General features: G+C 45.3%; 1 protein-coding gene and 1 long non-coding RNA gene across 4 annotated transcripts in view; both read right to left on the bottom strand.

Moving 5' to 3' along the window:
• The window catches only part of VWA8 (von Willebrand factor A domain containing 8), a 96,412-nt gene that overhangs the window by 3,309 nt on the left and 67,930 nt on the right, over nucleotides 1–25,173 (bottom strand). For all 3 annotated transcript variants that reach the window (XM_082234155.1, XM_082234156.1, XM_082234157.1), the window contains exons 30-43: nucleotides 24,623–24,739; nucleotides 23,479–23,543; nucleotides 23,241–23,366; nucleotides 21,239–21,348; nucleotides 20,211–20,359; nucleotides 18,621–18,822; nucleotides 17,386–17,467; nucleotides 17,014–17,218; nucleotides 14,246–14,354; nucleotides 13,754–13,910; nucleotides 12,033–12,141; nucleotides 8,302–8,427; nucleotides 4,412–4,570; nucleotides 2,640–2,738 (exon numbers count right to left, since the gene is read on the bottom strand). In XM_082234155.1, the coding sequence (XP_082090281.1) occupies nucleotides 2,640–2,738; nucleotides 4,412–4,570; nucleotides 8,302–8,427; nucleotides 12,033–12,141; nucleotides 13,754–13,910; nucleotides 14,246–14,354; nucleotides 17,014–17,218; nucleotides 17,386–17,467; nucleotides 18,621–18,822; nucleotides 20,211–20,359; nucleotides 21,239–21,348; nucleotides 23,241–23,366; nucleotides 23,479–23,543; nucleotides 24,623–24,739 (1,815 nt within the window). The remainder of the gene's footprint in view (nucleotides 1–2,639; nucleotides 2,739–4,411; nucleotides 4,571–8,301; nucleotides 8,428–12,032; nucleotides 12,142–13,753; nucleotides 13,911–14,245; nucleotides 14,355–17,013; nucleotides 17,219–17,385; nucleotides 17,468–18,620; nucleotides 18,823–20,210; nucleotides 20,360–21,238; nucleotides 21,349–23,240; nucleotides 23,367–23,478; nucleotides 23,544–24,622; nucleotides 24,740–25,173) is intronic.
• On the bottom strand, nucleotides 5–2,623 carry LOC309538946. Its single transcript, XR_014222535.1, has 3 exons — nucleotides 2,328–2,623; nucleotides 257–1,440; nucleotides 5–86 (listed from the first exon to the last, which is right to left on the bottom strand). It is a non-coding gene; the product is annotated as an uncharacterized lncRNA (long non-coding RNA).

Genomic DNA, 25,173 nt, shown 5'->3' with positions numbered 1-25,173 from the left:
CAGAGGGGGTGGAAACATCAACAAAAAGAGGAACGGAAATGAAAAACAAGGAAGCAAACATTTCAGCACCCATTGAATGGAAAAGCCTATTGCATGCAGTGGCGTAGCGTGGGTTGTCAGCACCCGGGGCAAAGCAAGTAATTTGCGCCCCCTAACCCATGGATTTGCACCCCCTAACCCGTGGATTTGCACCCCCTAACCCCCAGATGTTGCACCCGGTGCGGCCGCACCCCCTGCACCCCCCACGCTACGCCACTGATTGCATGTGAATTCGTGTCCAAATTTTAGTTCAGACAATAAAGCAACTTTTTGATTGGGAAAAAAAAGGGAAATCTTCCCATTTCACCTCAGGCAGCAAAATGAGATGGGACACCCCTGGGACAGAAATATGGAAAATAAATGGACCCGTGAACCAGAAACTTATCTCACTGGGAACATAAGACAAGACTTGTAGTGCCGGCTGTGGCGATCACACAGGGTCCCCGGACGTTTCACCGTCTATTGATCCCTGTGCCACCACTTTATTTCTCGCTGCCACCACCCAGGCCCTACCCGGAACAATACTGAGTCCAGTCAGGGTTAAATCGGAACATAAACCTCTGTTTATTTATTGCAGTTTAACAAGCGTGTGGTTCCCTAAATGGTATCAGTCAATTACAATCATGGGGTGCCTATCCGGTCCTATAACTTCCGCTACCTGCTCTCACTCACTAAACCGCCTCTCAGATATTTACTTGTCTTCCTAGCCCCTAACTGTTCCTGACTCAGCTTATTTCACTACACTAACTCAACCTACCCACAAACTCTATCCCAATTCACTCCCACTCCAACCAACCACCCAACTCCCAACCAAGTCCCCCCTTTGCCCCTCCCAGAGCTGGTTTTATAGTCCCTCTGACTCCACCCCCCTGGGTTCTGATTGGGTATCTTGTTTAACTATTTCACCTCCAGCACTCTCATATGTTAATGTCACACCGGCTTTCTTAGGCAAATCCCCAGTGGACTGAGAAGGGGGTAGCCTGGGTAAATGAACCATGTTGACCAAATTGGAATTAAAGAGAATGGCCCTTCATTTCTGACAGCATCGCTCCAGAGCAGAGCAGGAAAAAATGAACGCCATCCATAACTGGCCTTTGCTGGAAGGCTCAAAGTGCATGCAGAACAACCAGTGCCTAGCATTTATTTCAATAGTAAAATATGGGATATGACGCCTTAACAACAAGAGATGAGAATTTGCAGAAAAATAAAAATAAAATGTTTTGTGGTTCCTTAGAAACAAAAGGATTTGTGAAGCGTTATCTTCAGTTGACGAGATTCATTATTTGTATCTATCTCCATGCGCACACCGTTTTTGGAGAAAGCCCGTTAAACGCGAGAGGTCCAGGTGGTCTGTGAACCCTCTGCAACGCTCAAATGCATAGAAGAGAACTACAGTGGTGCCTCGCAAGACGAAATTAATTCATTCCGCAAGTTTTTTCTTCTTGTGAGTTTTTCGTCTTGCGAAGCACTGTTTCCCATAGGAATGCATTGAAAATCAATTAATGCGTTCCTAGGGAAACCGCTTGCCAGGCTGGCGGTGCGGAGAAGGGCTTTTCTCCCCACCGCAAGCCTTGAGGACAGGTACGGGAACAGAGGGGAAGCGGCGCAGCGCTTCTCCTCTGTTCTCGGGGCTTGCGGTGGGAGGAGGGTTTTTCCTCCCCACCGCCAACATTCAGAACAGCATTCTGAATGTTGGCGGTGGGAAGGAAAACCCTCCTCCCACCGCAAGTCTTCAGGACAGCCTTCCGAAGGCTGGCGCGGGGAGAAGCTCTCTCCGCCCCACCGCCAGCCTTCGGAGCAGCCTTCCGAAGGCCGGCGGTGGGGCAGAGAGCTCTCCGCCCCACCGCCAGCCTTCGGAAGGCTGCTCCGAAGGCTGGCGGCGGGAGGAGGGCTCCCCGCCCCACCGCCAGCCTTCGAAAGGCTGCCCCGAAGGCTAGTGGCGGGAGGAGGGCTCCCCGCCCCACCGCCAGCCTTCGGAAGGCTGCCCCGAAGGCTGGCGGCAGGAGGAGGTCTCTTTGCCCCACCGCCAGCCTTCGGAAGGCTGCCCCGAAGGCTGGCGGTGGGAGGAGAGCCCTCCTCCCACCGCCAGCCTTCGGAGGAGGTCCGAGGACAGTGGGGAAGACGCGCTGCGCTTTCCTGCTGTCCCGGAGATTTCCCTATGAGCTTTCGTCTTGCGAAGGAAGCCCATAGGGAAATTCGTTTTGCGAAGCGCCTCCAAAACGGAAAACCCTTTCGTCTTGCGGGTTTTCCGTCTTGCGAGGCGTTCGTCTTGCGGGGCACCACGCAACAGAAGCAACTGGTGAGAACACCATCTGGACAGGGAAGGAAATCCGTATGTTAAAGGAGGCCATTCTAGAAAGCCACTCCATAAAAACAAATAATATATTGGCAGCCACTGTGAGAACAGGATCCCCGACTAGATGGGCAAGGGGTCGGATCCAGCAGCTTCTCCTTACGTTCTTATATTCAGATTCCTAAGTGCCAAAGGTGGGGGTTTTTACAGCATGTTTATACTTTCACACTCCCTGTCTCGCTTGGTTCTCTTTCTGGGATACCGGGCACTACACAAACGTCTAAGAATTTCAGTCAGACAGGTTTACCTTCAAAATTTCCAGTCTTTGTTTATTGTTCTTCGGAACATTGTCATTCTGGACTACGGCAATGTTAAAACCATCTCCCGAATGCCCAGTGATGTCATACTGCATGGAAAAGATTTAAACATCATTTTTAAGCATCATCCCCATAATAAAATGTATGTTTTATCATAAGGCACCGATCACAGTTTGGAGCCTTGAACCACCATTTGCCACCCACCAATTTCTGTGTTATTTTTTTAAAAAAAATACCCTTGTGCTCACAGGCCAAAGTACAAATTAAGGCTGGAAGAGGCATATTTTGTGCCTTTAGTTACACATTCAAATTCTTAATATTGATTGTTCAGCCCTTTTAAGCAAACCACAACAGCATGTGCTTTTCAGCATCAGCTTGCATGGACAGATCAGACAAATTCATACTGGAATACCAGGAGAAGGGTTATCTTTTAAGCTGTCCAATGTCTGATTGCCTATATTTCTATTTCTATTTCTATGAATATTTATTTTATTTTATTTTACAAGACTTATATGCCACTTAATCAACAAAAACTAAGCAGCTTACATAAAAAATATAAAATATTCATTTAAAAATATTGATAACATTAACGTTAAAACCAAACGGACAAAAAATGCATAAACACTGTACTAGACATGTAGTAAAAGCATGCTCTGACCAACAGACATTTAAAATGTTTCCGGATAAGAGAGGGATGTTGAAACCTCTCTTACAAAGACAGAATTGCACCATGAAGACTCACAAATCTTTTGCACCATTAGCTTTTGTGGACTAGAATCAGAGAGTTGGAAGGGACTCTGAGGGTCATCTAGTCCAACCCCCTGCAAGTCTCAAGTGTGAGACTTGAACCCACGACCCTGAGCGTCTCATGCTCTGTTGATGTATGAAAAGGTCCGGGGGAAAGGAAGGCACATGAGATACCGTATTTTTCGCTCTATAGGACGCACCGGACCATAGGAGGGGGAGAACAGGGGAAAAAAAATTCTCCCCCTCTCTGCTCAGCGCCCCTTCAGCGAAGCGGCAGGAGAAACGGGGCCCCTTCCATTTCTCCTCCCGCTTCGCTGAAGGGGCGCTGCGCAGAGAGGGAAAACTGTGCAGGGCCTCTCCAGCAAAGCAAAGCCTGGAGAGCAAGAGGGATCGGTGTGCACCGACCCCTCTCGCTCTCCAGGCTTCAGGCGGCCATCTGCAAGCCTTCGGAGCACAGCGGGAACTCCTGCTGCGCTTCGAAGGCTTGCAGATAGCTGCCTGAAGCCCCCGGAGCGGAGCGGGCATTCCCACTGTGCTCCGGGGGCTTCAGGCTTCAGCGAAAGCAATGTGAAGCCTCCGGAGCGCGGGGGGAGCTCTCCCTCTGCGCTTCGGAGGCTTCGCGTTGCTATCGCTGAAGCCAAGGAGCCTGCATTCGCTCCATAGGACGCACACACATTTCCCCTTCATTTTTGGAGGGGAAAAAGTGCGTCCTATAGAGCAAAAAATACGGTAAATAAAGCTAAAGTTAAAGCTATATTGATGCAATATGCTGAAGCCTCACTACTACCAACATTTAACATGAGCATTTTAGACACTAAAGCTAGAGGCAAAACGCAATTGATTTTTGTACTCTGCAATGCTCCCAAACAATGGTGGTAAGACTGCTTTTTGGTTTCGTAAGAGAAAGAAATGTCTGTTCCTTTTGGGAGCAGAAGTGCAGTCTACATATTTCTACTGGAAATGGTCTACTGGAAAAGCTAATGCCGAAAAGTTAATAGGTTCATGTGCAAATCACCTTAAATTTCTGCTCGTAATTCTCAAAGGCTTCCATAACCATGCAAACAGCTTCCATGGAGCGCTCCAGCCGCCCGTCCACCCCGTTGAAGCGGTACATGCTGCCAGAGACATCCACGACCAGGCGGAGGCGTTTCGGCTTTTGCTGAGGGCTCCCCAGCTGAAAGAAAGCAACAGCCAGTCACGCTGGTGGAGGGGGTGGGTGAGCTTCAGTCAAAAGGGACGAACAGTTACGTGCTAGCTTAAAGGGCAGATTTAAAGAAATGTTCTAAGGCAAAATTGGTACAGAAGTACCTGGATGAACTGGGCACAAATCCTTCTAATTACTTTTTCAGGTACCTTTCTGAATCACTGTTCTAAGAGCAGGTGAGCTCCTTCTCTGCTACCTCTGCTTCCTTATTGTGCATTTAAGACGGACCCGAAGGAACAATTCTCTGAAAAGCAAGGGTTAGCTCACTGTTTTGTGAATTACACATGGTCCTCATAAAGGTCACGGGTAGCGCTGTGGTGTAAACCACTGAGCCTAGGGCTTGCCGATCGGAAGGTCGGTGGTTCGAATCCCCGCAACGGGGTGAGCTCCCGTTGTTCGGCCCCAGCTCCTGCCCACCTAGCAGTTCAAAAGCAGTTCAAAGTGCAAGTAGTTAAATAGGTACTGCTCCGGCGGGAAGGTCAACGGCATTTCCGTGTGCTGCTCTGGTTTCACAAGAAGCGGCTTAGTCATGCTGGCCACATGACCCGGAAAAGCTGCCTGCGGACAAACGTCGGCTCCCTCGGCCAGTAAAGCAAGGTGAGCGCCAAAAACCCCAGAGTCATTCGCGACTGGGCTTAACTGTCAGGGGTCCTTTACCTTTACCTTTTTTACCTCATTATACATTATACATTATACTTAGTCATTATACATGACTAAGCCATTTCTCACCTTCTCACCCCTTGCCTTTTCCTGTAAGACCTATTACAGTCGTTAAGAGTCGTCAACAGGCTCATCTCAGCTATCTGCCAATCTCCCATTCCCACCACCCTTCTGAGTAATACCCCTCCCCACCTTCTCACTATATAGAAGGATCTGGCAACTTCTGTTTCAGTGTATCTGAAGAAGTGTGCATGCACACAAAAGCTCATACCAAGAACTAACTTAGTGGGTCTTTAAGGGTGGCGCTGTGGGCTAAAGCCTCAACGCCTAGGGCTTGCCGATCGAAAGGTCGGCGGTTCGAATCCCCGCGGCGGGGTGCGCTCCCGCTGCTCGGTCCCAGCGCCTGCCCACCTAGCAGTTCGAAAGCACCCCCGGGGGCAAGTAGATAAATAGGTACCGCTTACCAGCGGGAAGGTAAACGGCGTTCCGTGTGCGGCTCTGGCTCGCCAGAGCAGCGTTGTCACGCTGGCCACGTGACCCGGAAGTGTCCCCGGACAGCGCTGGCCCCCGGCCAATAGATGTGAGATGGGCGCACAAACCCCAGAGTCTGTCAAGACTGGCCCGTTCGGGCAGGGGTACCTTTACCTTTACCTTTAAGGTGCTACTGGAAGGAATTTTTTTCTTTTTTACCTCATAAAGGTATTGTGATCCTGTTAAAATATTACGGAAAACACTTCTTTTGAGATACAGTGCTACCTTGGTTCTCAAACACCTTTTTCTTTTGTTTTTGTGACTGTGTGGAACCCAGTTCAGCTACTGATTGATTGATTGATTGATTGTGTGACTGTAGCACATTGTTTATTGCTTTCATTTTATGGATCAATGGTCTTGTTAGATAGTAAAATTCATGTTAAATTGCTGTTTTACGGGTTGTTTTTAAAAGTCTGGAACAGATTAATCCATTTCGCATTACTTTCTAAGGGAAAGCGTGTCTTGGTTTCGGAATGCTTTGGTTTTGGAATGGACGTCCGGAACAGAATGAGTTTGAGAACCGAGGTACCACTGTATTGAGAAAAATCTACTGAATAGATTTCTGGATTTAAGTTGCCCATACTGGAAACAAAATCCAAGAAACATCTCACATAAGGTTCTGCAGGTAAAAGTCTTTTTTAAAAACAAACAAACACTAAAATCTCAGATTCAGAATTCATTCTAAAAGCAAATAGGGATTTTTTAAAAAAACATGCACTGTGGGGATAACTCGGCTTTGTGTTGCAAAGCTTGTCTGCGGACATTACAGCCTTTAAAATGGGATTCTGGGCGACACTGCACTCAGACTATAAAGTAGATCATTTTAAAAGTGAAGCATCTGTTTTAACACTTTCTGGCACTGCTCCTGGATCTGAAAAGGTATTTCATGACACATGAAACAAGGCAAGCCGGAATACAAATACCAAGCTGCTTACGGAGAGTTTGGCAAACAGATAAAAACGCTTAAAATATTTGTTTTGTTCTACCAGCTTCCAATGTCATTCTTTCACTGAATCACCATTCAAGCATTTTGTTTTGAGTTCTCTTCTTCTCCACTGAAATAGAGATGCTTCTTATAATTCGGTTCTTTGTCCCCATTATTTATGATTTACTTCAATCCAGAAGACCCAGAGCAGACATTATAAGAAGAGGCTGGAATTGCGAACACTAAGCTCTCTGGAGTTCCAACAGTTGCAGGCCTTCATACATCACACATCCAAGCAGAGGCCTTCATGGTCAGCCATGGGAAGGAAATTCCCCAGGAGGGCACACAGCCAGCAAAGAGAGCCCAGAATGTGGCTGCTGATTCAAGTTGCCCATTACGAGGTTCATATAGCAATTGTCTCCATATTCTGAGGGCCAAATGGCAGAAGGAGGAGGAGTATCAGGAAGAGTGGATTAAATTTAATGATTATTTAGTTACATATGTTAAGTTAAACTAACTGAAAACAGCTTGCAGATACTTAATTGGCTTGGGATTTTATTTATGATAAGTGATGAATTAATATGTTTAATTTCATAAAGTGAAGATTTAAGGATGTTAATGTTTAAGTTAAATTTTATAAGAATTGTGACTTGGAAAACCGTTAAAAGGATATGCAATGAAATTCAACCAAGGGGAAGCGGGGAAGTCACTTAACAATGTTAGTAAGTGTAATTTTCAACAAGGCTATGATTTATGTTTGTTTGTCTTGTGTGTGTGCTTTTTTATAATACTGTGAAAATCAATACAAAATTTTGAAGGGGAAAAAAACAAATGGCAGAAGACTGTGGGAAATCTGTAACTGGGTCTCCTGCTATTCTTTAAAAGTGTGCTACCTGCAGAGAAAATAGCAGCTTTGGAGAGGGCAGTTTTATGAGGAAAATGGAGGGAGGGGAGAAAAAATCAACTTCTTCCAGCCGCACTGCAGTCCTTATCAGATTCCTCCTCACCACCTCCAGCAGCTACTTAGTAAATAAAAAGGGGAAGCTGCTCTAATCCCAGACCTAGTTGCACCCTGGGTCCAGAAAAGGTAAAAACAGCTGACTCAATATCATAAACGCAAGACTGAGAAAAGTTGCTCTCAAAGGCATGTTTGGAGACAGAGTTACGTCACACAGAGCTGCAGCACAAAATGAAACGAGCACAAACGAACTATCTCAATGGACTCCGCAGGAGAACTGACTCCATCCCAAACATAATGCACATCATGTGATTCTGGAACCTGCATGGAGCTGCAGGACGGCCACAGTGGCACAGTGGCCTCCCAGAACAGGCAATAATTCTGTGGAAATTCACTGTGCCAGACTCCAGGGGGGCATGTTGGCTGGGCAACATTTAAGTTGCCATGCAGGCTCTGTGCAAGATCTGCCCTACGCGTGAATAAAATGTGTGAATAATGGGGCGGGCGGGCAGAATTTTGTAAATTACACCAAATTACCCAGCAAAATGTTAAATGGACTGAGAAAAGCATGTATGCCAGGAGAACAGTTGGTGTGCGTGCACTTTAACTTTGTCTCAGTTAACTTACTTGTGGGTCAAGATCGCCCCGTCGCTTATAGATAGTTTTTTCTCCTGTCAGACTGTCAATTATCTTGGCATCATCTAGTTCTCCAACAGCCTGGTTCCTGAGCCACTGTCTTTCCTTTCCTTTCGCCTGTGAAAAAAAAGGAAACACTTGTCTTTACAATTATTTTCTTTCTGAAAAGTCTTTGGAAGTACTAATGGGACTTCTGCTGCAAATTCTACAATGAGGTTTGGCAGAAATATTCAAACCAAAACACGAATAGGCAAGTATTTAGGAACACAGGGCTCTGCCTTATACTGGACCCGGACATTTCCTACCTAGAGATGCCAGGGATTCCAGCTGGGACCTTTTGCCAATGAACGACAGCCCTTTTCCATTGATAATCAATCCTTCCTATCAAGCAAACTGTTAATGGTTCAAGTTGCATGGCTTAAGTGATGATGGGCAGATGACACAGCAAATACAGATAGCAAATATAACCCTCAAAACACAGTTAGCTTTCAGTTACTGACATAAGTAACTGGACTTTGAGAGACGTGTTAATAGCCGGCCATCACTTAAGCTACATGTAGTACAGTGGTACCTTGGGTTACAGACGCTTCAATTTACAGACGCTTCAGCTTACAGACTCCGCTAACCCAGAAATAGTACCTCAGGTTAAGAACTTTGCTTCAGGATAAGAACAGAAATTGTGTGGCAGTGGCGCAGCGGGAGGCCCCATTAGCTAAAGTGGTACCTCAGGTTAAGAACGGTTTCAGGTTAAGAACGGACCTCCGGAACGAATTAAGTTCTTAACCCAAGGTACCACTGTACAATGTCGTGACTTGCCCTGTTTCACTGGTCTAAGGATGCTTTGTGACTCTGAGCAGGAGGGACTATTGTGTGCATGTTAAGAAGAAGCTAAGTCCAGACCACGTCTCTGTGGCATCCATTGTCCATTCAGCCACACGAACCTCCAGCTTGAAGCAGCACCACACAGGCGCATGTTTATCGCCTCAGTGAGAACTAGTCCCAAATAACGGGATCATACACCAAATGAGCAGGTTGTTAAGTTTCACAGTTATATGAGTCTTTTCCTCCTCCTTTTTTTTTTACAGGCGACAAAGAATGTCTGGTTTCTTGGTCAGATAGTTTTGCTACACATTTCCCGGGAAGACAATGCAGCCTCAGGAAACAGAGCATACGGCGCTTTCCCCATTAACTTAAAACAACCTTTTGTTAGTCTAAAGGAAAACGGATGCGCTTCCTTCCCTGACGTTGTGGCAAGTGCTGCTCTGTGTCTCTAGGCACCAGGGACCAACTCCTGAGACCCTGGCCCTGAGGGAGGGGGCACAGGGCTAGCGGCTGCTTCCTCCCTCCCCCTTCTGCCTCAGCAGTCCTGAATTGTGGAGCCCAAAGCCTAAAATTCAATATATAACATGTAACAACAGTAAAGTGTCTTCAAAAAGAAGATTTTGATCATATTATTATTACTTACTACAGTGGTACCTCGGGTTACATACACTTCAGGTTACATACGCTTCAGGTTACAGGCACTGCTAACCCAGAAATAGTGCTTCAGGTTAAGAACTTTGCTTCAGGATGAGAACAGAAATCGTGCTCTGGTTGTGCGGCGGCAGCAGGAGGCCCCATTAGCTAAAGTGGTGCTTCAGGTTAAGAACAGTTTCAGGTTAAGAACAGACCTCCAGAACGAATTAAGTACTTAACCCGAAGTACCACTGTACTACCACTACAAACAGAATTTTGAAGGTTTCTTCACTTATGACCTGGAATAACTATTTGCGGGGCTTTTTACACAAAAAGAGAAGCTAGGGGGGGAAGCACACTGTCTTAACAATTTGGGGGCACAGTCAAGCTCTTTTAATCTCTACAAAGTATGAGCTCCTCAGATTTTGAGAAAAAATATTTCCCTGCACACTTTGCAAATGGAAGCTCATCTTGATTCTCTCTCTGCATTTCTCCTTCTCTCCCTGGCTTTCAGACAGTGAAACACAGATGTCAAGAAAGATCACGCCATGGACAAATAGCTGAAACACTCCTGGAGCAGATGTAAAGGCTCACCCAGCTGAAAGCATTCTCTGAGCACAATGGCATGAGTTTCAAGGATCAGTGAACTATGACACGAATCACCCTCTCTTTCAAAACTAGATGCAGCACCTCCTAAAGCAGCAGCGGGAGACGGATGGACAATGGCCCAAACGAGCTCACAAGGCCATTTCCCACAAGCTCCACCCACCTTCCCGGCATCTGACATTAGATATAAGGTCAGGTGTGGAGCAGGAAAAAATGCAGCTCACCTGACCTCATGGCAAAATCAAGTGAGTGACAGATGGGGAGCCCTACCCACCTATCAAAATGGACCTGTCAAGGGTGCTGGGGGAGCTCAGAGTCCGCCTATATATTTACGGCTGTCATTCCAATATTCTAACCCCTGGCCACAAATAAGCTTAGCCCTGGTTCATACATGCACACATTAGGGAACAGAAGGTTTTCCATGCCTTTCCATTCTGTGGATTCCCTGCATTCTGTTCTTCCTTTTGGTTTAATTTAATAAATTAATTTTCGAATTCACACGTTCAGAATTTGCCGGTTTCCACATGTATCGTCCACACATATTTGCATTGATTAAAATTCACACAAAATGGAATCTTGGACGGATCTTACAACTCCTTTCTGAGCTGCGATTTAATTTGTGCGCAAATATATATGTTGCATGATCACATCCTGATCCTTTTTTGTGCTGTGTGTATCCTGCCAGGAAGGGATGTGAACTGAAAACTGTGGCAAACTGCACAGAGGCCTAGGGAAACTTGGAATAAAAAACAGGAAAACAGGTAATTGATGGTGCATTGGTGCAGCTTCAGAAAAAAGGCTGAGATGCTTTGGGACTCCAAAATGTGGATTTAAATTCAAAGCAGGAAGCACCTCTTTTTCACATGGATCTACTGTTCACAGCTGTAGACTTGATGGGCAGCAGCTGGATGTGTGAGTTGCCTCTGCTGAAATGCATAATGTATAGGGGAGGTAAAGAGACGCAGCAGACATGACAAAAGATCCCTATTGTGACAGTCTACTCAGACATGCAACTTGTGTCCAGTTGGTTGGGTCAGCAAGTAATGAATTCAAATATCACAACTCATTCCTAGCTGATAATATAGTTTTCTACAGCTAGAGAATTCTGAGTGGGACCCGTAAAACAGCCCCCACAAGTCATCCATTAAACCCTCATACCAGAGAGACCCCTCCCGTCTTTTCATATATTTTTTTCCCTTGCCAGTAGGTTGAAAATAAATAATTTCCTGTCAGGTAAAGTGCAGAAAGGGACGCGGGTGGCGCTGTGGGTAAAACCTCAGCGCCTAGGACTTGCCGGTCGCATGGTCGGCGGTTCGAATCCCAGCGGCAGGGTGAGCTCCCGCTGCTCGGTCCCAGCGCCTGCCAACCTAGCAGTTCGAAAGCACCCTTAAGTGCAAGTAGATAAATAGGGACTGCTTAGTAGCGGGAAGGTAAACGGCGTTCCGTGTGCTGCGCTGGCTCGCCAGATGCAGCTTTGTCACGCTGGCCACGTGACCCGGAAGTGTCTGCGAACAGCGCTGGCTCCCGGCCTATAGAGTGAGATGGGCGCACAACCCTAGAGTCGGACACGACTGGCCCGTATGGGCAGGGGTACCTTTACCTTTACCTACCTTAAAGTGCAGAAAGGGGAGTTTATCAGTTTTTAAAAAGTCAATTAGTACCTGTAAATTATCCAGGATGATTTGGAGTAAATGAACTTGCCGTCGAACAGCTCCAGAGAACCTCTCATACGTAGATGCATCATATTCACTCATCTGGATTTCTTTTAGTCTGAAGAAATGAGATGGATATAGAACAGAATGAGTAAGAGGCATTTTACAGGACATGCAAGTGCTGCAGTGCAGAATAAAACAGGCCTTCATAGCTTAAGTTCTAAAACAGACATTCTACCACATTAACTGGGATGGTCCAAATATCAACAGAATTTGAATCTCAGCTAGACTATTTTTATACTGAACTCTCACATCCTGAAATCTGGCTTGTCTTATCCTGTTTCGAGAAGATATAGAAGTGAAATCAAGAAAACTGAAGCATTCAGGTAGGCACTTTGATTTCCTTCACATATACTGGAGGTTTTTAAACAGAGCTTTTGTGATTCCTGCCTTGCAGGGAGTTGGGCTAGAATTAGGTTGCCATATTTTGAAGAGCAAAGAAGGGAACAAATCTGCTGACTTCTACTTTTAACTATGAATCACTATGATGACTCTATCCATGGCGTGTCATGGAAAAAGAGGGCATGTGACAACTCTAGCAGGTTCCCTTCCAACTCTATACAGTTCTATGACTCTGTCTCACAGCTCATCCAGACTTCCGCTTGTCCTGCCACTTTCTCCCGAGGAAACCCAATCTTTAGCTCCCCATAAGAGCACTTCACTAACAATGTGCCCGCATGCTCCCAATGCGATCACGTGTGTAACGAGCAGGTTTCAAACTAAATAGCACAATATCTTTCAAGTAATGGCGCAGTCAAGACAATCGGTGTAAATTATACATAACTGCAAACAACTTCCTGGGGGGATGAAGAAACAAATCAAGTGGAGAAAGGAGGGAAAGGAGCAAATAATTTACTGAGCAACTGCATGTGCCTTCTTATGCATACTCATGTTTTTACAAGAGCTGAATGAATCCCTCCCACGCATAGCTGTCAACTTAAGGATTTGAAAATAAGGGATCAGCAGTCTCGAAAATAAGGGATCAGCAGCCAAAATAAGGGATTTTAGTCAACCGGCAGCCAAACGAAGCCTCAAGCGGTGGTTCCCACAGCGCAGCAACCTGGCAAAGGGGATGCAGCAAGGAAAACCACCGTCACCTCTCTCAAAGGCGAGTCCCCAGGCAACGCGGCCGATTTGATTGGCACAAGGCATGCAAGCTTCACCCCCCCAGTCGTTCTTAGACTCCTTATTGGGTGAGCAACGCAGCCAAGCAACACAGTTGGAGCCTCTCTCCTCCCTGGCCGGCAGGGAGGGAGGGAGAGGAGCTGCTTCCTTTGAAACCCGGGAAATTTAAGGGACATCATCAATAAGGGGCAGCAGCGGGACACGGCGCTGGGATAAGGGAGTTTCCCGCCAAATAAGGGACGGTTGACAGCTATGCTCCCATGTATTAGCATCCTTTTTATTAGAACTGCAGCCTGGGGCAGGGGGGGGGGAAAGAGAGTGAACTACCCCTGGTCCCTACATGGTACAGTCCTGATCGGTGCTCCTCTTGTTGCTGCTTAAATGACAAAGATCAGGCATGTTAAATGCACACACATGCATTATCTGCTGGGGCCCTTGATGGATCATGTGTCTAGTAGGCACAAGGGATTTCACTTTATAAACCCAATGTTTCTTTCAAAGTGTCCATTGCATGAAGAGAAATCCATTACAAAGTGAATATTAACCTCTGTTTAAAAGCCTTTTCTCCCATCTCCCTGGCGGCTTTCTTCACCTCTTCAGGCACAGCATCTTTCTCCGCTTGAGACACCTGGTAGACCTTGTGGCCAGCATCCAGCCGGTACGGACCGCCTTTGCCGCCCAGCCCAGCCGTGTCTCTTCCACCTAGAAAAGAAGCAGAAACAGCGCTCTTGATTTTGGATGGAGGAGAATCCAATGGCTTTTCAAACGTCTCACATTGGTGACACACTTTTTAGACATCGTGCATCATTGCGCGACACAGTCGTACAGTTTTACTAGCAAACCGAAGGTTGTGTTGTGTTGTGACACACAGTTTGGAAAGCTCTGCCCTAGAGAATGAGGAGATCAGCACACTGTCATTTCAAGCGAATTGTTTAGAACTGCATGCTACTTACGCAACAGAGCCTGGGACACCCTAACCACTTCAGCACGTTTCAGGGATGGCTCCTGAATATCAGGCGCAAACAATGGTTTTGTACCTGTTCCACCAGCCCACATGTTTCCACCAACATGAGGAGTGTTATCTGGATCTATCTTCCCATGCTTAGGAGAGCTGACATCCAAACCGCTTTCTCTCTCGATAGTTATCTGTTGAAGCAAAAACAAAGTTTGCAGGAAAATGATGGTTATAGGATACTCCGCCATGCGCTCTTTATAAGATCTAGGCATAGAACCAACTTGACCATATTAGTATTCCTTTACGCAAAGGATGGCTGATGGACTGCATCAAATAAAAGGTTTCCTGGGAAGGAAAGAAGATCAGGGCTACATCTGGGGCACTGAAAGAGTGTGAGCAAATCAAAACATATAAAGCATAACAGAAGGGTACCTGTTCAAATGAGCAGGGCTCCTTAGAGAAATCAACAAGGGGGCGGAGAGAACGAAAGGAGTTAATTTGAATTTTGTCAAAATGCTCTTTATGCTTCCTTGCTCCCGAGAAGTTAGGGCACAAAATGCGGAAGTGTCTGAACTTGCTTCTGAGTCTGGATCTTAACTTCTTCCACCATCAAAGGTGCTAAAAACATGAAACTTCCCGTCAAGTCCAGGCACCTTGCCCTAAAGATCAACATGCTCCTCTCTCCTGGGCAACTCAATTGCATGGCCTTGAACCTCACCGCTTCCTTTGATGGGCCAACATGAATGCCTTCTCTGTTTCTTCCAAAATAGTTTATTATATATATTTTAAAGTTATCTTTTAGTTCAGTACTGAATAAATTCTTGAGGACAATTTCTATAGTCATTTCCAATCTTCATTAGAAATTTGATGCTGAACACACTGGATACATTTATCACCATGTGCTCCATCCATGTCCCTCAAGGGATTATAGATACCTGCTGTGGGTTAAACCACTGAGCCTAGGACTTGCCAATCAGAAGGTTGGTGGTTCGAATCCCTGCGACGGGGTGAGCTCCTGTTGCTCGGTCCCTTCTCCTGCCAACCTAGCAGTTCGAAAGCACATCAAAGTGCAAGTAGATAAATAGGTACCACTCCGGCGGGAAGGTAAACGGCATTTCCGTGCGCTGCACTGGTTCGCCAGAAGCGGCTTAGTCATGCTGGCCACATGACCCGGAAGCTGTACGCTGGCTCCCTCGGCCAGTAAAGCGAGATGAGCGCCGCAACCCCAGAGTCGGCCACGACTGGACCTAATGGTCAGGGGTCCCTTTACCTTTAAGCAGTCTTTTACCACAGCCTTTACAGAGAATGACTCTAAGGGAAATGCCACTCTATGAACTGTACTGTATATTTATATTTGACCAATGGATGGTGCTGTTGTTCCTCTGTTCTCTGATGAGAGCAGATAGCCCTGGCAGAGCAATAACACCAGGAACAGGCCGCCAGAAGCCTTTTTTTCTCATGACCTGCGAAAAGCATTTGATGACTCCAATAGCAGGAGCACGTCAGCAGTTACACAAGGTTCTGTAAACAGAGAGCATCTTGCAAAAAGGGAATATGGGACAGAAAAGACCGCCCAGTGAAAGGAACTTTGCTTCCTGCATCCTGGTTCCATAACCAGCCTACCAGGTGCTGCTGAGGTTTAAGACATATTGTTCAAGATGAGAAACGATTATCATTTTAGAAAAGGCAGAAGGTGGAGGCTAAAAGTGGTTGCCTGGATATTGTTGGTATTATGGGCTGTGTGCAGCAATCTGTGGCTCCGTGTCTGGATTCTTTACTACATTCTTCTGCGTAGTTAACCTTGCCATCTCCTGCAGACATCTGTGAGGAGCCTTTTCTTCAGATGAGAAGCATTCTGCCTTTTTGTACTTTCAGACCAGTCTGGTACTGTACCCACATCCAAACCTGAAATATGCTGTCTTCAATCCAGGCTTTGAGGGAATCTGGAGCCATAAGGGAGGTTAGGGCTCTGGAGCCTGCAGGGCGGCAGGCAAAGATAATAATGGCCTTCTGGTAAGTTCAGGGCAGAAAGTGGGGCTCCTAGTACTGACTGTAAGCTTCCTTCCTAGATTTTTATAGCTGCCCCATAAGAGAAGCTGTCTGCGAGGTTCACAAAATAAAAAGCAAAAAATTAAAGCACAGCATAAAACGGTAAGAACCCTAAACTATTAATAAAAGCCCCACAAAATGCAAATAAGACACAATTTTAACAGTCAAACCAATCCAGAGCCATCATACTGAATGCCGTTTTCAGGGACTGCTTTCCCTTTCTGTCCTTGAATAATAATAATAATAATAATAATAATAATAATAATAATAATAATAATAATTTATACCCCGCCCTCCCCGGCCAGAGCCGGGCTCAGTAAAATTACAGTAAAAACATAATAGAAAAAAACCACCAATTTAAAATACAGGTTAAAATGCAATTTAAATTGCAGCCTCATTTTAAAAGTAGCCCATAGATCAAAACCATAAGGGGAGGAGAACATAAGGGTCAGACTGAGTCCAAACCAAAGGCCAGGCGGAACAGCTCTGTCTTGCAGGCCCTGAGGAAAGATGTCAAGTCCCACAGGGCCCTAATCTCTTGTGACAGAGCGTTCCACCAAGTCGGGGCCAGTGCTGAAAAGGCCCTGACTCTAGTTGAGACCATTCTAACCACCTTGCGACTTGGGACCTCCAAAATGTCGTCATTTGTGGACCTTAAGGTCCTCCGCGGGGCATACCAAGAGAGGATTTTTAGGACTGAGCACCCCCAGGCCCAGGTAACTCAAAAGGCTGTGTTTCAGCCTAAAAGCACAAAATTTAACCCCTGGAGCCCCCGATGTGGAATGTGCTTCTCTGTCTTACCTGCACAGGCCTGCCATTCTCTTCTCCAATCATGGTTCTCCATTCCTGGAGTGATCTCTGAAGACTTTCCAAGCTGGTTTCCCAGAGCCTGACATTGCCACCCATGTCAACAGTGACCACACTTGCTTCGCCGAGTGCGGCCAACAAGACGTCCGTGTCTGAAATCGCCGAGAGCCACGATGTATAGGGAGTCAGGTTTGTTGGTCTGAAAACCAAGGGAAGCTGATTTACCAAAAGGGTATTTTAAAACTACGGAGAATTGAAAATGGTGCTGAGCTTTGAACAAAGTTAGGGAAGCCCTACGGATTAAAATATTAGTGCAATGGCTTCTGTTTGTTGTTTGCGGCTGAGACAGATTTAAACATGAAATACCTGGGAACAGGAATATATTTAAGTTTCTTTGTTGTAAGATCCGTAATTTCCAGGTAACCAGCAGCTTGGGGAGGAGTAACATCTGGAAACAGAAGTATTGGAGGGATATTTTATAGTTAACAGCAAACTCTTTTAATAAATCACATTTCCACATCTCTCAAAAACACTTTATAAAGCTTAATTTCAGAAAAAGAAATGAAAGCAAAGACAAATGCTTATGCCATGAATGTTGAAATATAAGCAAACATGAACAAAACCTGATCAGGCATGACTGACCCCAACTTAATCTATCATCTCGTAACAAACACTAAAATGTACACTTGAAGAGCATTTCAACACAGAATGCTTTGGAAAAGCTGAATGCCAGAGATACAGACTGAGACAAGGATGCCCCAATGGATTTACTCTTCCAGATTTTTAGAGACTAGCAGATTTTAGAAGCTGCAAACATGATTTTTCAGTTGGTATTATAGTTATCTAGCAGCATTAAAACGGTTAATGCATGTTCATACAAGAAAAAGACTTAACTTGCACTTGAACCATTTAGACCCAGGTGGGTCAAACATAACTTCTATACTGACCATATTGGCAGCTCTACTCAGTCACTCAAGCCCCTATAGACATCTGCTGCAGACAACTGGCAAGAGCTGATTAGTAAGCATTAGCAAGCCCTACCACAAAGCACACTGGAAATCTCTCTGGAAGGCTTCTGCTACCACTACAGAATAGTTTCACAAGCATAAGGGCAAAAAACTTGCTTTCAAAATAAAATAAAAGACCTTTTTCCCCCCAACCAGGCCTTTGGCTAATTAAACAATCTATGGCCTTTTAAATGCGTTTGTGGGAGGGGGTCATTTTTTGTTCTTGCTATTATGTTATGTATTTTGTGTTTTCATTTTTATGTTGTAAACCGGCTGTGATAAAGAGTGGTACAGAAACATAATTAATTAATTAGTTACAAAGTGAGCTTCTTGTTATACGCCCAGCATCACATTCTGTGCATTTACACAGAATCATGAAGCACAGAGTCCTGGCTACACTACACAACAGAGTACAAAATTCTATATTTGCCAATTCAGCATTCTGTTGTAGAGCTTGCAGCTTCTCAAAGAATCCCACAGCCCAATTCTATGCATATTTATTAAAAGTAAATCACAGTATTTACTTCTAAGAACTGCAGCAACCTAGGTGAAATGTAATTTAGTAATCCCACTCCTATTTGGTATTTGTGTTACCTTTGGGATAAAGTTCTTTCAAAGGCACATCTCCAGGAGCCAGAACTCTGACCACCTGATTGGCAGCTGCAAGAGTCACACAATTTGGTCGCTTTGCTGTTCCACCTTTGCTGCGCTTTCCATAATACAACGGATCAGAAGCCAAAGGCTGCCTCTGGCCCAGGACAGAGTCCCTCTTCCAGCTGTAAACCTCATTGGGAGACTGCAAGAAAATCACAAGAGAAGCAGGACGATAGGACTGCACTGCACAAGAGAGTATACAATCCTGTGCTCAGTACAACTGGTCCATAAAATGTGTTAAGGATGAACAATGAGGAAAAGGGAAATATCAACTTAAACATTCACTTCCTTGAACAGGGACGAATGAAGGCTCAACAGGCTTCTGCAATGAAAAGTTCACCAACTGAGGCTCCTCCTAGCCACAGGGAACCGTGGTGTGGTGAAAGGTAAAAGGTAAAGGTAAAGGGACCCCTGACCATTTGGTCCAGTCATGACCGACTTTGGGGTTGCGGCGCTCATCTTGCTTTATTGGCCGAGGGAGCCGGCGTGCAGCTTCCGGGTCATGTGGCCAGCATGACAAAGCCGCTTCTGGCAAACCAGAGCAGCGCAAGGAAACGCCGTTTACCTTCCCGCCAGAGCGGTACCTATTTATCTACTTGCACTCTGATGTACTTTCAAACTGCTAGGTTGGCAGGAGCAGGGACTGAGCAACGGGAGCTCACCCTGTCACGGGGATTCGAACCGCTGACCTTCTGATCGGCAAGTCCTAGGCTCTGTGGTTCAACCCACAGCGCCACCTGCATCCCTACTGTGTGGTGAAATCTACCTACGAAACATCTTTCAAGGTGTGTTAACAGGAACACCTCCTAGATCTTGTTTGTAATGCTGTTGTTAACTAAGCAGATATTTAAATGAAAAATGTATATTACTTTTACTGAAATGTTATATTTAATTTTATCTACAATGCATTGTCTAATTTCTTAGGTATATTTCAGTTAAATCCCGCTGCACGATCCAATAATTAATAGGTGGCGGCATCTCCTCTCCAATTCTGGGCAACAGATGATGGTAAAAAAAGGTAAGGTAAAGGACCCCTGGACGGTTAAGTCCAGTTAAAGGCGACTATGGGGTTGCGACGCTCATTTTGCTTTCAGGCCGAGGGAGCTGGCGTTTGTCCACAGCTTTCTGGGTCACGTGGCCATCATGACTAAACTGCTTCTGGTGCAACAGGACAACGTGACAGAAATCAGAGAGCACGGAAACGCCATTTGCCTTCCCACTGCAGTGGTACCTATTTATCTACTCGCACTGGCGTGTTTTTGAACTGCTAGGTTGGCAGAAGATGGGACAGAGCAATGGGAGCTCACTCCGTCACTGGGATTCGAACTGCCGACCTTCCTATCAGCAAGCCCAAGAGGCTCTGTGGTTTTTATGGTGGCACCATAAATGCCTCCATTATATGAAGGGCATCAACTGCTACCATGTAGGATCAGAATTTTATCAAGCTTGTCCAGAGCTAATTATCTACCTAGTGTGGCATCCTTGATGCTGGCATTTCACTTATTTAAACTAAGTAAAAGCGATGCCTACCATGAGGTGTGGAAATCCAACAACGAGAGAAGCATAATTATGTTCATCAGAGAGCATTCTGTTGGGGGAGCTGATCTTCTGCCCAAGTGCTACACTTAGGTTTTCGGAAGACAACTGGTCACATGAAACTGCCTGTGGCATATGCAGTTCTGAAGTGAGGCAAAAGTGAAGCAAACAAATAATAATAATAATAATAATAATAATAATAATAATAATAATAATAATATATTTCCCTAGCCACTCTGGGCAGCTTCCAACAAAATACAGTGGTACCTCAGGTTACATATGCTTCAGGTTACAGACTCCACTAACTCAGAAATAGTGCTTCAGGTTAAGAACTTTGCTTCAGGATGAGAACAGAAACTGTGCTCCGGCGTTGCGGCAGCAGCAGGAGGCCCCATTAGCTAAAGTTTCACCTGTATGGTGGCTCTGCCAGCTTCCATTCGCACTATTGGAAACTAGGTGTGGTTCTCACTGAGACAGTAGGAGGCTAGACTAAAATCTTTCTTCCTGACATGCTAGTCCTGACATGGAGAGAACTGTGAGAAGTAAGTAGGGGCAGTGACCATTTCGCACGGGGGTTCTGTTCTCGGCCCCCATGTTCATCGGGGGAGCACACCCTCTGCCCGGTTACGCCCTGCCCCACCCTCTTCCAGGTCCAAAAGGACCCTCATTTTGGCAATTGTGTGGCTACTGGACACGCCTCAAATGCTCACCGCCTGTACTGAGGCTCCCAGTTAAAACAGAAAGACATAAATGAGTTGCAACTAACTTTTCCTGTTGATTTCAATTAGACTGAATATAAACTTTCTTTGGATGTGAGTCACTACATCTTGTCATCTGAAGTTTTAACTCTCCTACTTTGGCATTTGGAAGGGACACAATTGTAGAAGAGGCCACAGTCTTGTTAGCAGTACTGTAGTTAGTAAGACTGGAAATTGTCCCTTTAAAGCTTTTAATTCACATAATACGTGTGACCAGGTGGAAACCCGACTCATGCAGTGCCAGATCGATTTTAAATTCCCTACCTGTTTTTATCCCAGATTCGGTCTCCGTTGGCTCTTCATTCAGTGCGTGTAACTGGCAAATTCCATTCATTTCAGATTCCATATGCGTAGGCTTAGTTAAAAGATATTTTCTGCAAATCAGGTGGAATTGCCCAGTGGTTATTTAACACGACCATATTTATCTCTTGTCCATTGCACTGATCAACACCGTCACAATTGTTTGGTTCCTGCGCCCCCAATCTCTCTCTCCCACCCTCAAATTAGCCTTAGGACTTATTCTCAGGTTAACAGTGACATAGCTACCACTTCAAAATGACTCCTTCCTTCCAGTATAATACCAGCAACATCTTTATGCAGGGAATTAAGGGAGACAGGCTGATGACATGACTTCCTCTTCCCACATATGTTGCTGATGTCCATGAGGTGCCATGGCTATGATGCAGGAAATGTTATTGGTTTCAGAACTCACAGGGTTAAGGAGTTCTGGTGACGTCTCTTCCCTGAGGCGTGGTTAGAAACACATACGGGAGTGGCTTGACGCTAAGTGTGTCAGTCTGGTTTCGCTTTTGCGGAGAGAGGACGCAAGATGTGTGCGTTGTCACCAGGAGAGATTTAAGAGATGTTTTACTTCATGATTAAAGGCTAACAAGATAAGGAACGCCTTTGTGTCTGACTTATTACCACATGCTGCAATTGCTTCGTTCTGCTGTGTTTACTCTGCTACCGGCAAGAGAAAGAGGCAAAAGGATTTTTGCATCGGCACGGACAACAGCAGAGTTGCGGAGAGAAAGCGTGCCAGGCTCCATGTTTTGGCCTCTGTTTACACTCTTGACCGGCTTAATTAGCACAGGAAAGGGGCAGTCCCACCTCCCTGGGCACAGTAAAAATGTTCCCCACTCTTAAATTTAGGGTAGGAGATCACAGAGGTAATCTTTTTGTGATGACACCAGATAGTCTTGATCCTTGTAGACACCATTAAAAATAATATTCCATTTGCTTTACCAATCTTAAGATTCATAGGTAAAGGTAAAGGGCCTGACCATTAGAGTCGTGGCTGACTCTGGGGTTTCGACGCTCATCTCACTTTATTGGCCAAGGGAGCCAGCGTACAGCTTCCGGGTCATGTGGCCAGCATGACTAAGCCGCTTCTGGCGAACCAGAGCAGCGCACGGAAACGCCGTTTACCTTCCCGCTGGAACGGTACCTATTTATCTACTTGCACTTTGACGTGCTTTTGAACTGCTAGGTTGGCAGGAGCAGGGACTGAGCAACGGGAACTCACCCAGTCACGGGGATTTGAACCGCCGACCTTCTGATTGACAAGTCCTAGGCCCTGTGGTTTAACCCACAGCACCACCCGTGTCCCTCTTAAGATTCATACCCCATGTTAAGTGCTTGAAAACCTTGTGGATTTCAATGGGTTGGAGCAAAGCAAGTTTTTAACTCATTAGCATGAACACTAAGCCAAACCATGGCTTAGCAAGAATAAGCAGGTCCCTGGAGTGAAAATCACAGCTGCTTTGCTCCTTCCCTGAACCTGCTGCCGCCATGCAACCCAAAGCTAAGCCATAGTTTGGTTGACTGTCATGTGTGAAACCAGGTTTGTGGTTTGTCTCCCCCAAGCAAACCACAAATGGTAAATCAAGAACAAAACTTTGTTATATACTTTATAGGGAGAGAGACAAACCACACGTCCAGGCTGTAAGCCAAGCACTAGGCCAAGCCACGGACAGCAGCAGCATGGCCAAGGGAGGAGTCAAGTGGCAGCCATTTTCACCCCAGATACCCCAGGATTACCAGCTCTTACTAAGCCAAAGTTTGGCTTAGCGTTACATAAAAACCACACCAGTATTTTTGGCTGGGCCATGCCAAAAAACTTGCTAAAGCAGCAGCAGCAGGGGTTACAAAAAATGGAAATTCCCAAGTTATGGAGAAATATTTTCATGCAAATATTTAGGCATGGAGAGGGCATGGATATGTCTACGTTTCTGGGTGGAACATGCAGGCATATCTAGTATCTTACTGGTTTGTTTTGCTCTCGACCAGGAGCCAGTGGTCTTCAGCCACCAAAAAGACGGAGGAGAGTTTGATAGGCAGCGTGATGGTGTGAGCATGGCCTTCCAGGACATCTAAAACGGTAAGGTGACTCCTGGAAAATAAAGGGGTAAGAAAGACAAAATTAGGCTGAGGACAAACGCAGGAGAGGGACCTCTTTTTTTTGCCGTGAGGGGAGGGAATAGGAAACAGGAGTTCTTTCTCACCCTTCTTCTTTATAGAACACCAGCCAGTTTTTGTGTGAAAACTCCCTGCACATTTTGTGACTCTTCTAAGAAAAAAAACAAATTACAAAATTACCCAATTCAAACTCACAAAGTTACCAAATTCTTCATAACTTCAGTTGTAAAAGAGTTGTCTGCCTGCTTACAGGAGGAAAAACAAACAAACAGCAAATGAATATTTGGCCTCTGTCTATATGAATGAAAAGTGCTTCAGATCAGGCTTTTACTTCCATAGAGACCTTGTTTGGCAAAAAATATAGTACTATATTCCAAAAGCCAGCAGGGTGCACTCTACTGATATATAAATGCTTAAAACCGCAGATTCCCTGGTTTATTTGACGTAAACTGGATTGAGACTGGAACAAAGGAGATTTATCATGCGAAGCTGTCAGACCGCTGGGTCCATCTAGGACAGAAGACTTTACCCTACTCTTGAAGAATTTTGCCCAAGATATTTCTAGTTCTTTTGAATTGAGATCCTGGGTACTGAACAAGAGACCCTTTCACATGCAAATTATATTGCATCACGACTACATAGCTCCTCCAAAGCGCATTTCCTATATCTGACTGTAAGGGAAATTTAATTAAAAATACATGCATACAAATTCCTGAAGGGTAGCTATGTCAGTGCCTGCAAGCAAAAACAGTTGTCCTGTAGTACCATAAAAAAACAAAACTAAAGAAATGCACCCCGGCATGAGGTTTCAAAGGGAAGAGCTTCCTTTATGTGTTGCTGTTCATAAAGGCTAGACAGAAAAAACTCCGATAACTAGGCTTGGAGGAGACAGAAGCTTCTCATTTTGCACAAAACATAGTTGGCTACCTCAGGGGTGGCCCAATTGCCTTCTCCATCCAGCCAGCGGACGGTCCGGGAATCAGTGTGTTTTTACATGAGTAGAATGTGTCCTCTTATTTAAAATGCATCTCTGGGTTATTTGTGGGGCCTGCCTGGTGTTTTTACGTGAGTAGAATGTGTGCTTTCATTTAAAATGCATCTCTGGGTTATTTGCGGGGCATAGGAATTCGTTCATTTATTTTTTTTCAAAATATAATCGGGTCCCCCCACATGGTCCGAGGGCCAGTGGACCGGCCCCTGGCCGAAAAAGGTTGGTGACCCCTGCCTTACCTGCTCTTCCTTGTTGCCCCACCAGGATGACCTTTTAGGACCCTCTTTCACATCTGGCGACAGTAAAAGTCGGCGTATGGATCCAGTGTTAATGTCCACTAATAGAATAACATTGCTCTGCAAAAAGAAAGTAAAAAATTACATTCTTTTCCAGCATATGCCATTTTCATGGCATCATTGATTTCTTTCACTGAAAAGATTGACACTGAAGACATTTTAGAATTTTGAGTAGATTTCTCTTTGTTGGAAACCACTACCTAAGCTTCTTTCTTTCTTTCTTTCTTTCTTTCTTTCTTTCTTAAGAGGCCCCTCAACAGCATTTTGTCAAAGTTCACTGTTAGGTTGAAATCCTTGACTTAGAAGAGAAATATATGGTTGGTCTGTTGTGTCAAACTGGTCCCAAACCATGTAATCTCATATGAATGGGAGTGCACCAAAGAAATAATCACAGATTAATTCAAAGATCTGCTACAGATCACTTCTATGGTTATTTTGTTGAAGGAGACTGGAGCAAGTGAAAGTGTCCAAGCAACCTGGTATAAGATGAGGCA

Source organism: Podarcis vaucheri, assembly GCF_965113315.1.
Source record: "Podarcis vaucheri genome assembly, chromosome: 8".
Lineage (NCBI taxonomy): Eukaryota > Metazoa > Chordata > Lepidosauria > Squamata > Lacertidae > Podarcis > Podarcis vaucheri.
This window is presented reverse-complemented; position numbering and strand designations above follow the sequence as displayed.